Raw genomic sequence first — 12786 nt, 5'->3', positions numbered from 1 at the left:
GGCGGCCGGGCCGGGCTGGGGGGGCTCTTGTGGAAGAGGCAGTGCCCTGCGGCGCCACGTTGGGTTCCAATTCCGGGCCAACGAGAGCCGGGCCTCCGGAGACGCACTCTTGTGGTTTGGCATGTTTTTTCGCCCCGTTTCCTGATTTCACTGCGACTTTCCACAAGAGGGACGACGCACAACAGACGCACAACGCACGCACGCGTCTCCTTGCAGTTTTGGTCACACAAAACCGCCCGGAGCGCGAGGGGTTGAAGGGGTGAGGCGCTGGCTACTGGAGATGGAGGCGCCGGCTCACGCCCGACTGGATGGGGTCTAGCTACAGTCCTACGGTGCGCGGTGGAGATGGGGTGAGGAGGACACATCTGGGTCACAGCTGTGAACACGGGGTGGGGGGTTAGATAGATGGGATGAGTCTGGTTGGATGGGAGGGAGTCTGGACCTCCTATTGGCTGAGTGTGTCACAGTACCCGGAGCAGGCAGGCAGGTGCGGGACAAGGGGAGGGACAGACCGTCTCCTCTGACCGAGTATATATTACAATAACAAGAATAGACTTAGTAGGACAAAAAAACAAGTAGGTTGTACATCCCACGTCAGAAAAACAAAGGTTTTCCCGAACAGGAATCCTTGCAAAGAAAACAAAAACAGGAAACTCTGGACATTCCCCAGTGATGTCACAGCCTGCTGCAGTGCATGCTGGGCCCGGATGGATCCTCACATACAATCGCACCGTGACACGCGCACACGGCCTGGGACAGTCCCCGGGCCCGGCTGAGGTCCACACGGCAGCGCCACACAGTAGCGCCTCCCGGGCCGCGGCGGCAGCAAAGTCATTTCATTTTAACGGCTGCTAAGCGGATCTGTGGGTTTCATAACACCGCCAGAACAGCTCAGGTTTATTTCATCCTGAAGAGCTTTACAGAGATCGTAGTTTAAACGACACTAATCTCTCCGCGTGCGGCTCAGAGCAGGGAACCCCTCCCCCCCCGCCACACAAAGCCGGCTGACTCGGCGCCCACGGCTGAGCCGGGCTGGCACGGGATCTAAGGCCGGCGGGCACTGGCTGTCCTGTGGACCGGCTGGACGGACACTCTAGGGAGTGAGGGACCGGCGATCGGGGCCTCCAGAACCAACATTAGGCAAAAGCACAGAATGCATTTCCTTTCCATTTTCGTATCAGATCCTTGTGGGTGTGTGTGAGAGAGAGAGTGAGAGAGAGTGTGTGTGAGTGTGTGTGGGTGTAGGTCTGTGGGTCTGTGTGTGTTCTGCTCTGTCCTGTCAATACCTATATCCCAGTGGGTCACTAACGCCCACTTGGACTCGTCACAGAAGGGCCAATAAAAGAGACTCAGTCCGTTGGGAAACTATCAGACTCCTGCCGTTTCCTCCCTCAGTGTTGTGCATGTTTTCCAGAGTGTGCCGATGCAGGAATAGATAACCGGGGAGGTGTTCAACCGACCCGGCCCACATGGTGGAGACGTCATGGAACACGAAACAGAACACAGAACACGGAATCCCTCTCTCTGTCTGCAAAGGTAGACTAAACGATCTGCCGTCTCTGTGCGACCCGCAGAAGGAGTGTGAAGAGAAGGAAAAACCCAGAGAGAGAGAGAGAGAGAGAGAAACGGCAGCCGCAGCCGCAGCGGTGGTGGCGGTGGAGCCGGCCGGCCCTCGGCGCTGCCAGCACATTTTCCCATAATTGTAGGTGTCTGTTCCGGCTGTCACGGGACAGGAAGTGGGAGCTGGGAAGCAGCCGTGCGGCCAGCCCGGCGGGTCACTGCGCCGGGTATTAATAGACATTTTCCAGCTGTGATGTCATGGCAGGAAGTCAGTGCGGGCTTCTGTACGGGAGGGGTGGGGGGTGATCGGAGCTGGAAACTGCCTGGCTAAAGTAGTGGCACTAGAGACGCTCTGAAGGCACCGTCCCCCGGGGGCTCTGTGGGGCATTGTGGGACGTCACAGGACACGGATACAAAGCCCACGGCTCAGAGAAAGCAATTCGGCATGGACTGCGAGGGTGGGCCGGGGGAAATGTCTGTGGCAGAGCAGGGCTGGCTCACTGGGGCAACTACTGGGCTGAGGGGGAGGCGTGGAGGAGAACCGTCCAAACGCACCCTCCTGACAACCTGAGGACAACGTCTGTGCGTGTGACAGAAAGAAGGGGGGTGGAAGGCTCGGTTTAATTACTCTCCTGTCCTCGTGTGTGAAGGAGTGGCTGTGTGCGTTTCTGAAGAATGCTTGGGAAGTGGGATTGTTTATCTTGCTTCCAAATTCTGCAATAATGCAGGACACAGGTATATAACTATTTCACCCTTTAAAATCAATGCACTGAACAGGAAAACGTCCTGGGACTCGTTATGAAATCGCTCTCATTCGCACGCTGTCCCCCCGAGCTGTAGAGGACAGAACAGAGAGGTCAAGACACCGGCCGATGTCCGACTTCCTGCAGCCAACTAATCACAAGGACCCCCCACCCCGACTCTTCAGACTCTTCTCTCAGGTGTCGAGGGGAGCCCCGCACTGCCATCTCACACAAACGCCTAACGGACACCCTCTGACCCCCACCAGCCCTGTGACAGCAGCCAGGGAGGGGCGGCCGAAGGGTGAGGTGGTGACCGACTCCGGCAAAAGGGGAATGGATGGGGTAGGGTTAGGGGTTCGAGCAATCACATGGCTGGGGTGAGCGTGTCTCTGATTGGGCGATGGGAGAATGGAGGATGGAGGATGAAGGGAGGGCAGGGACACGGCGCTGAACACAAACAGTGAAGGAGAGAGAGAGAGAGAGAGAGAGATAGAGCAAGAGTGAGGGGGGGGTGTGAGAGGGCTAGAGAGAGGCAGAGAGAGAAGTGAGAGTAAGAGGCAGAGCGAGAGTATAGTTACCTGCATCCATGTCAGCTATAAAAAAGGGACAGCCAGCCAAAGAGAGAGAGAGGAAATAAAAAGAAAAACAAGAACAAATCAAAGACTCAGATCGATTCCATGCACAGCAGATAAGACAGACAGACGGTAATCGACCCCGAGCAGCGCTGGAGAGAGGGAGGTCAGAGCTCAGGCACAGGAACAGGGGAAGCCAGAAAAGCACGGATCTGGGACAGCTCAACAGGCTAATTCGGTAATATTCGCAGGGGCCACCCGTTGAGACTGCAGGGGCCACATGGGGGGGCCAGGGCTCACTCAGACGGGGGTACCTGGGAGACCAGACCAAAATAAATACATAAAACGCTCAATCGAAGACTTCCCATCAGTTCCCACCGTTTTCATCCGAGCTTCGCGGACCGTGTTCCCCGGACGAGACGTGTAAACTGTATGACACTCTCTTTAAAATATTTGCATACTTTCACAAAAATAGAGGGGGCGGGGGGGAACAGGAAAGGATACCTATGATGAATGTTTTCCGGTGTTGATGCGAATAACTGCAGGGCCTGATCCACTGCATTGCTGGGGTGGAATTTAAAAAATATCGCAGCTCATAAATATTACTGCCAAATCAAAGGCCGGTCCCTTTAAGAGCACAGTCTCCCAGAGCTCTGCGGGGGACAGACCACCACCAGCACTGATTTAGTTCTCTCTCTGGGTGGGGGGGCACACACAGCCTCTCAGACCCTCTTAGGGCACACCCGGGCTCACCTCGATTCATTCTGGGAAGCAACAGACATATCCAACAAAAACCAGACAGGCCGCACACGCCTACAGTGGCGGAGGAAAAGTCCAGGATATTGCGAAGACGGGGGGAGAGATCAGTAGACCGAGCGCCGGGCCGCCGGGCCGCCGGGCCCCGAGGGAGTTTCATTGGGTGCGAGAGCCGGGCCAGATTCCTGCCATGGTGCCAGCGAACGCCACTAAGCCAGGAACTAAGAGGGGGATCATCCACTCTCAACACCGCCGATCTAATACTGATGGGTGTAAATAAACGAACAGATAAAACGGGGAGAAACGCTCTGGCGATTCAGGCCTCGGATCCCCGCGCAGGCACTTCCCGCAGCCGTTATAAAAAAACGTCCGAGTCCTCACAACAGACATATTTTAGGCAACATGCTATTTACATTCCTCCGTGTCGTGTGCTGGCACCGCTCTGCTGTACACGTTGGCGACCCGCGGACTCGGCTTCTCCCAGAGCCTCTCGATTACAGAGCTGCCGTGGTGAGACCGAGCCAGATGTGGGGAAACCGAGGAAGTGCCTCTATTTCTTATTTTAAAGATGCACTGAGTGTCCCGGGCTGATCTATTCAGGCGTTCACTGGGATAGCGTTAAGTCACGGCTGAACACCGACTGTTCCAGTCTGTAGCCGGCTATGGCACGGAGGCCATTTGTGTGGTTGAAACGATGATGCTTCGGAAAGGCCCGACAAATCAGCTGTGGTTGTTGTTTTTGGATCGTTATTAGAGAACAAATTTATAATCAGAAAAGAAAAGAAAAAGATGACAGAGCTGGGCTTCAGGCGGCTCCTGAACCCCACACAGAGGTCAATCTTTATTTTATGTTTTCCCCCTGTAGTAAATCCATTCCTTATTCCCATCTTAGCAGCCAGAAGTGTAGAGTATAAAATAATTAAACCTGACAAGACGGAATATAACCGCCCCCCCCTCCACATTTCAAAGGGCAGTGCTTCCAGATGTGTTTCCCATTCCCAGAGACGTGGGACGGGACAGATGTGCCGGGACGACACAGAGCCAGGCAGTAGCAGCAGATCGATCCAAGGAAAAGAAACCTCAGACTAAAGTCCCAACACACGCTGCTCAGGCCTGCCCCCCGCGTTTGTTGTGCTAATGATTAATAAATCGATAGGAAAGCTGTTCATCTGGGGGCTCATTCATTATGGGGAGTCAAGTCAAGTCAAGCTGCTGGGGATGGGGGAAAGAAATCTGCCCCCGGCCAGAGCAGATTGTTTTATTTGATATATCTATCTATATAAAGCACAGTCGCTAGGACCTTATTTTAAATGGAGAGGCTTTAACGCTCAGTGTACTGAAATAAGCCGTTCTGGGTTTGTTTTAGTTCATGGAAACAGAAGATAATATTTCCTGTGTCAACAACCTCTCAAAAAGTGGCTTATGAATACAACCCAGAGCTTTTAATATTCCTGTTATTATTCCTTTACAATTCCTGGTACTTTTGGCCCGAGTTTGTTAAACCACCCTGGCAGAAAGGGCGGACGGGACGGGGCAGTAAGACCGAGATTTACCTCCGCATGCAAATAGACGCATTGATAAGTACATTCATAAATAAGTAAAACAGTGTGACAGACCTCACAAACGCCCTGAAGATTCTCATCCTGTGAGTACCAATCCACAGAGCCTCGAATCTATTAATAATGATATTAATAACGGGTGGTTAAATATTGAAATGCAGGCCTTTGAGATACGAGGGACGCTTAGGGGCCTCACAAGCTGTCAGTGACCGGGGGACACTCTTCCCCTTTTCATTATTGAGCGGAAACACGAACGCCCGACCGCCGGCTCTGAAACCCATGTGTTCCGAGCAGAACGGGCCCCCCAGCAGCCAGGGAAGAGACGAGGGAAGCCAACAGAAACTGGGTCTCCTGAACACAGAACCACAAAGTTAAATCAATCTTTTCCCCCCATAAAGATCTCGCTTTGTCTCGATTTTATATTTGAAAAGTGCTTTTCTTTCGCATCACTGTTTTAAAAGCACGAAGGCTGGTCGTCATTGTTGTTAAATAAGATGTCAAACCGGATGCTTCTCTGAGGGCCGTCCGCACGGATCAATGGGAACGAGGTGGAGATGTTCGCCTGGCATTACCAGTCGATAACCAGGTCAATCAATCACTTACAAACCGCGGCTCTCGTAAATGACCGCCGCCGGACACTGATACACACATAATCCAATTATCAACACCACGGGTCGATCAGGGTTCTGGCGTGGAATGGCCGCGGAGACGGAGGCGCCGAGTCTCAGACGAGCTCTTAATTACATCACAGACCTGGAGACGCGCGGCTCAGCATCTCGCCGGTTCAAGGGACGCGGGATGGGGCACTTTCGGCAACGCGGGGGGGCGGAGCACGCAGGGGCCGTGAGCAGGGCCTGGTGCTTCTGACTTTCAGCTCCAGTGTGGATACTGGGACTGGCGTCGTCCTGGGACAGTTCACAGCCAGTCACGGGCAGAGTGGGCCTACTGTTGCTTTCGTATTATCTCTCTGGGCCAGGGTACATATACACACTGGCACACAATCTCAGACATGCACACACAATCACTCAAACACACTTGCACACAATCATACAAGCACACACACGTTACAGGCGAGACACAGGCGAGTCTCTTGCCCTTACCTTCTGGCGACTCCTCCTGCACGTAAGTCCCGGTCAGGTACCTGTGCACCAGCGCCGACTTGCCGCTCGCCAGATTACCCACGATGCCCTGCAATAACAGGAACACACGGCACCAGCTGAGGAAGGGGGCCGGGACAGGGCTCGGGTCCGGAGCTCAGTCCCAGCAGACACAGATACACAGTCCTCTCTCTTCAGCCTCACACCACAGTCCGATTATGGTCATAGATTACCAACCGAAGGACAGAGACACAAAGACACGCCACTATCACTGAGCACACATCATAGGATCAGAGCTCAGCCCCCCAAAACATGCTGCAGCTCAAAACGATTTCGGTCATACACTTTGTAAGCTCAGTCCACATCCACAACAGAGCACAAACTCGCAGTGAAAGGCTTCTCATAGACTTAGTCCACGTGGTTCTGTAAAAATGTGACTCCACTTCACTCAAACTATTCTGAACCGCATGCATTTTTGGGGGGCTGAGTGACAGATTCTGGGCTGCCCTGCTTTTGAGGATCACGTCTCTCGTCAGGGTAGATGCATCTGTCAGAAAGGCACGACGACCCTGAAGAGAAACTGGCACCACTGGGGAGCGCTGGCACCGCAGGCCTGGCGCGCTGTAATTATTGCCAAGCAGAGACACCGTCTGCGCATACATCCCGTTGGAGGAAAGGACGTATTAATAATAAATAATCCCTAATCCTACAGCGAGGGATTATAATACTAATGCAGATTAGGGAGGGGAACGGCTCAGTGAGTGACAGCAGCACAGAGCACTCAGCGCGGCTCTCTGCTTTATAATGCAACCTTTAACGAGCTGCCCTTTGGGGTTAATTTATTTGAATACAAACACCGGCTTTGGAAGAAATTAACTGCTGGGCATCGGTGTCAAAAGCCCGGCACTCCTGATATGGTTAATTTTCAGATCCTACAAATAAGACACGACCGCACATGACTGACTAACGCAGACAGACGACACGCATCAGTAAAACTAACTGGACGCCACAGGCTTTCTAACTGTAAACACAGTTGTCTCGGGAGCCGTGGACAAGTGAGCAATGCATTTTAGCCCCGAGCCCAGGGGGGAGCGGCCGAGTCATGTGACGTCACTGAGGCACTGCTGCAACCGGCCAATCACACGGCTCGGTCTCACAGTGGCGCTCTCAGGGGGGCGTGCGCTGTGATTGGCTGATGCCGTCACCAATGCCATCTGTCACGGAGCACAAGGAACTCTGTGTATTTATGTATCGGCTTCCAGATGTATTTAGTCGTGTGATCCTATGTGAGGGGACAGAGACTCTCCAGCATTATCATCGCTGTTATGATTTATTGTGTAAGAGTGTGTAACGGTGAACTCACCACTTTGAGCTCGGGGACCGATCGGCTCAGGGTCCACTCCTGACTGTTCACAAAGGCATCTGCAAGAGAAACAACACAGACAGGCCGGTCAGTCGGGGTGTCACAGGAACAGCCATTACTATGACGTGTAACATATCCGAGCTGTGTGTAAAAACCCTACTGGATTGTCTGAATAATATGTGTATAAAATGTACAAAAGTGAAGCCAATCATCAATGTGCCCCACAAGCTCACTACCCACCCCCATTGAATACCACACAAAGCCACATGCCACACCGATCCCGTCCTTAGACACAGCCCCCCCACTACAACACACTTCAAAAAGCCTTCACTAGAGTCCCGACACAGACCAGTGCAGTCCAGTGCATGGAGCCCCTACACAGACCAGTGCAGCCCAGCATAGTGCAGAGCAGTGCATCTGCTGTGCCTGGAGCGACCCGCCAGCTCAGAACTGCCCAGCTCAAATGCGGTCTCCAGGGCTGGCCATGGCCTACATAGTGTGTCTGATGAGATGAGTGAAAAGAAAGGGAGAGAGAAAGGGAGGGAAGGAAGGAGAGAGAGAATTCTGCAGGGGCAGTGCTGCAGGCTGGGGGGTGACCCCATTTCCAGCGGCCGAGGAACACAGGAGGGATCCCTGCCACTCGCACCGCATCTCGCCAGGCCTGTGGGCTCACTGCACTGGATTGTGTAACACAGGGCTGTGTGGCACAGAGCTCTCGCACTCGGACACTGGGCTGAGCTCCGAGTCTGGTGCTCAAGGACTCCAGCGCAGTCTCTCTCACAGCTACTCCACTCTTTATTTTTAAACCATCAGCTGGGAAACAGACACTCAGCCAGGCCTGGATCGCCCCATTCAGAGCAGGGCTGGGCGGCTGCGGCCAACACCACAAGGAGTCTGAACTGAGGATACTCTGCCGCACTGCTTAAAAAAAAATATAAACTCCATGAAATCAAGCTATGATTGTTAAGATAGACGGTACACCATGGCAAGGAAGCATGACCCACTACAGTGTCAATAAAATAAAATAACACTTAAAAAGGAGTGTATTGACATCAAGAAGCCTCCGAGTCTCGCCTGCAGCTTTGATCAATCTACACGTCACGACTTTGCGGAGATGAAGCCATCAGCCTCACACGGCCACCCTCTCTTCGCCGTCCTCACAGCGCAGGAAGCACAGGCGCACTTTCCAGCCGCTTAGCCTACATTTTAATATTTTACACCCCCTCATGTCTGGCCCACTTCAGGAGCAGACAAAACCCAGCAGACCGCCATCCTCGCTCTGAAAATAGGCCACCTTTCCCTCCGTGGAAACCAGGGCAGCACAGCTCGAGGTGCCGGGCTCGGTTATAAAACCACCGCAGCCCTGGGGAGCTCGACGGCTGCGGACACTCGCAACACAAGGCAACAAGACCATACAAAACATCGCCTGGTGCCTGTATTCGTCCGTGAATACAGTGGACCCCGAGCCAGGGCAAGGAACCCCAGCCCTGTGAGACACACAGGCGAGCACATACACATACACATACACACACACACACACACCTTTAAGGAACATGGCAGCCCTGTTCCTCCCAAGATTAAAGCGGTTTGGATTGCCTTGGCTTTTCGATACATCATAGCTTGCTTGTTTTCTTGGTATGTAATTTATGAAGCATGCCGGCACCTGCAAAATGTTAGGTTTATGTAAATGTGTGTGAGTGAGTGAGTGAGAGAGAATGAGTGTGTGTGTGCATTATTAATGTAAGTAGTTGCTGCAGTCGCCACTTTCTGCTTGACCCACATCGTGTCACTTCACTTGCTAACAAACTGGGCCTTAAGAGAAAAAATTAAAAAATACAAACCCTCTGGCTGTAAAACAAGGGAGCTTCGAAACATCTCGTTAATGATTCAGCACAGCAAAACAAACACACACACCTTCATTATTAACCCACTCAAAACACATTTAGTGATTATTGTTTTTTTTCCTTTATGAAATGATTCCTCACACAATATGTGATACACAATCACCCCAGCAGCCCTATTGCCAGTCCAGGTGGTCCGAGCGCTGGTGCAGAAAGGAAAACCACTACAGTGGGGGGGTGAGGCGGTCTCCCAGCAGCACCCCCCGCACACAGCGGACCTCGGAAACAACAACATACTTTAGGTTTTTCTCTTTCCCCCCCACAATTCTTCCAACACATTCTCCCCTTCACCGTGTGGATATCAACTCTCGGCGCCTCAGAGCCAGGAGAGAAAAGAGCAGCGCGTTTCTCCTCTCTACCAAACGGCGCGCTCCCTCTTCACCAGGACGAACCGCTCTGTGCCTGTGTGATGAACAGAGCCCATTATCTGCTGGGAGCCTGGCGAATCGCGAGCGGCCGCGCTGCCTGTCAAGGTCAGTTTCACACATCAGTGGCCGGGGCGCCGCCGCCGTCTCCGCTCTGCCGCGGGTCCATACGTCACGCTCGGCGCTCTCGGCGAGTCTCTCGACAGCAGGCTGCATTGAGCTCCAGTCTCTTTGAGGCCTACTACGGCTCCACTGCTGTACATCTGTATCAACGTGCATCGATCAATATCATTAGTAATCAGATTATAAAACTGTCAGTCCTGCGGAGACCAGGGGTTACGGCACGGCCTCACTGCGCAGCCTGTTCGCAACACTTAAACTAATTACAGTTCATTCTCTTTAATTACGTACAGCCCTCATCCATCACTCCCCGGCTGACCTTTCGCTCTCCTTCTCGCTCTCTCCCAATCTGTGCCACAGTTGAGATGCTACTCTGGATGTATGACTGGGTGACATGTTCCACCACAGCTTTTACAGACGCAGTTACACTAACAAGCATCAGGCAAATATTTAGAGAAAAATATTTTAGGTCTGGGTGGATGTAGAGGCAGGCCTGTGTGTGTGGCAGTGCAGTGTGTCTGTGCGTGTGGTAGATACCATCCTCTGGGAATGATATTTATTTAACCGCTTCAAATTCCTAAATATTTCCTGGTGTCTCGAGTGCAGGCTGTGGTTTGTTTTCATAGTACACGACTCTGATGCCACTGCGAGATTCACTGCCTTTCTCCCGAGTACCGGCCCAGAGAATAAGATAACGCACGTTTGACAGACAGAATACTTATAATTAACTCACCTCAAAACACAACGTCTCTTCTGCTAATGCGTTAAAATCATGACGGCTCTTCTAATTTGATTGATCGGGGCATTGAAATGGCCCCCTGGCCAAAGCAACAGGGCGTGTTGAGATTGTGGCCGCGGCCGTGGTATGTATTTTGAGAACCTGGCCGATGAAACTGAAAACTGACGTGTCGTCGCTGCCCATCTATCCAATGCAGGACTGAGGCACAAAATGCTTAATTATTTAATTGGATGTAGGCCTGTGATGAGAAGGACTCTGTGTGTGTGCGTGTGTGGACGGGGAGGACACAGGCTGTGAGAGGAGAAGTCGGGCCCCACATTCCCTTCCCAGCAGCCCCTGGCTACAACTGAAAGCAGAAACTGGCAGCGAGCTCGTTTTATAATCAGCCACTCCTCCCAGTACCAGAGGGACTGTTTCTGGGCACATTAACAATGGAAACAAACGGAGAAGGAAAACTCCAAGTCTGCAGTTTCTCTTAATTGGCCAGAAGGCATTCTGAAGACCTATTGAAGTGGGGGGGGAGGGAGGCTGAGAGCCGGAGACATTTTACTACACGAGAAACAGGGACCAGCCTAGAGTGACCATCGGGACTCCTGCATGCAGTCCTACGACCTTGGCCTGGTGGAATAACACACACGGGGGCATCTAGCAGGTTACACGCAACAACACATGGCATTGGCGAACATCGTGTGACCAAGACTTGTCATACGGAACCAAACAATGTCGTACGGGAGTAAAAACATGTCATGGAGGATAAAACGTGTGGTAGCACATAGCCAAAAAGCATCCATATAATATTGTGTGTGTGTGTGTGTGTGTGTGTGTAGGCTTCTGTTTTGAGAGAGACCTCCACCACACCAGAATATAGAGTATAGTGTGCAGCGCACCCCGCACACACACACACAGCTGTGCCACGGACAGAACCACCCCTTCGAGGAGCCCGGCTCGCTCGGCCCCGTGCCGATGAGCTCACAGGAACACAACTGTGACATCATGCAGCCGCACAGGCAGGGCTCTGTGTTCCCCAGGCCCGAGCCGGGAGCAGGGCAGGCATGCGGCACCGTCTCCGTCCGCCCCTTTCACTTCTTTTGTTTGAAAACCACCTCTTCCCCCTTTCCTGTGGACTGCGCTAAATAAAGCCACAGAAATCTTCACAGGATCCTCCCGCCAATCCGAGGAATGCCTCTGGCGCTCTCCCAGATTCCTGCACTGCCCCCATCATTATTATTATTATTATTATTGTTTCCTGGCTCTGGCCCGGCCTCTCCCTCTCACTGTACCCGGGCACTGACAGCACTGCTATGAACTGGGGCACTGCGTACACACCCCCAGATCAGCTGGAACGCTGGGACTGACCCCGACCTTGGCGGACGGGCTAACGAGCCGCTGACGGACACTTCCTCGCTCGTCAAATGGTCTAGCAGGTGTCTCTCTCACCCCCCACAGGGATTATTATTATTATCATTGAATAAAATAAAATGACGTATATCCGTGTGTGTCACTCTGACAGGGCACAGCTGCGGGGCAGTCGCTGCTGCACAGGGCTGGGAACAGGCAGAGACAGGACTGAGGGGGACAAAGTCAACTTCCTGTTCACAAACGCACTTCAGCACAGAGGTCGACCCCCATGAGAGCAGTAAACACTGCGGTGCAGAGCGGAGGGAGAGAGGGGCGCAGAACACCTTTACAGCATGAGACGGAGGAGCTAGTAATCAGACTGATACTCTGTAAAAACAGATGAATACCTACATGCATATATAAATATAAATATAAACACCTTGACTGCGCAGAGATTTCAACGCCTGACATTTCCTCACTACAGCAAAGTACATTAGTGCAGTAGCGGGGTAGTGGCGTAACGCAGTAGCGGGGTAGTGGCGTAACGCAGTAGCGGGGTAGTAGCGTAACGCAGTAGCGGGGTAGTGGCGTAACGCAGTAGCGGGGTAGCGCAGGCATCTCTGAGTTCAGCTGCGAGAGAAACAGTGCAACACTCGAACCACAGGAGCCCGGG

General features: G+C 52.7%; 1 protein-coding gene across 3 annotated transcripts in view; it reads right to left on the bottom strand.

The window, feature by feature from the left end:
* Positions 1 to 12786, bottom strand: part of agap1 (ArfGAP with GTPase domain, ankyrin repeat and PH domain 1) — a 158748-nt gene that overhangs the window by 80085 nt on the left and 65877 nt on the right. For all 3 annotated transcript variants that reach the window (XM_066688570.1, XM_066688568.1, XM_066688569.1), the window contains exons 2-3: positions 7651 to 7709; positions 6291 to 6378 (exon numbers count right to left, since the gene is read on the bottom strand). In XM_066688570.1, coding sequence (XP_066544667.1) covers positions 6291 to 6378; positions 7651 to 7709 — 147 coding nt within the window. The remainder of the gene's footprint in view (positions 1 to 6290; positions 6379 to 7650; positions 7710 to 12786) is intronic.

The sequence above is a fragment of the Amia ocellicauda genome, chromosome 16, assembly GCF_036373705.1.
Source record: "Amia ocellicauda isolate fAmiCal2 chromosome 16, fAmiCal2.hap1, whole genome shotgun sequence".
Classification (NCBI taxonomy): Eukaryota; Metazoa; Chordata; class Actinopteri; order Amiiformes; family Amiidae; genus Amia; species Amia ocellicauda.
The sequence above is the reverse complement of the archived record's forward strand: the minus strand, read 5'-3'. Positions and strand labels throughout refer to the sequence as shown.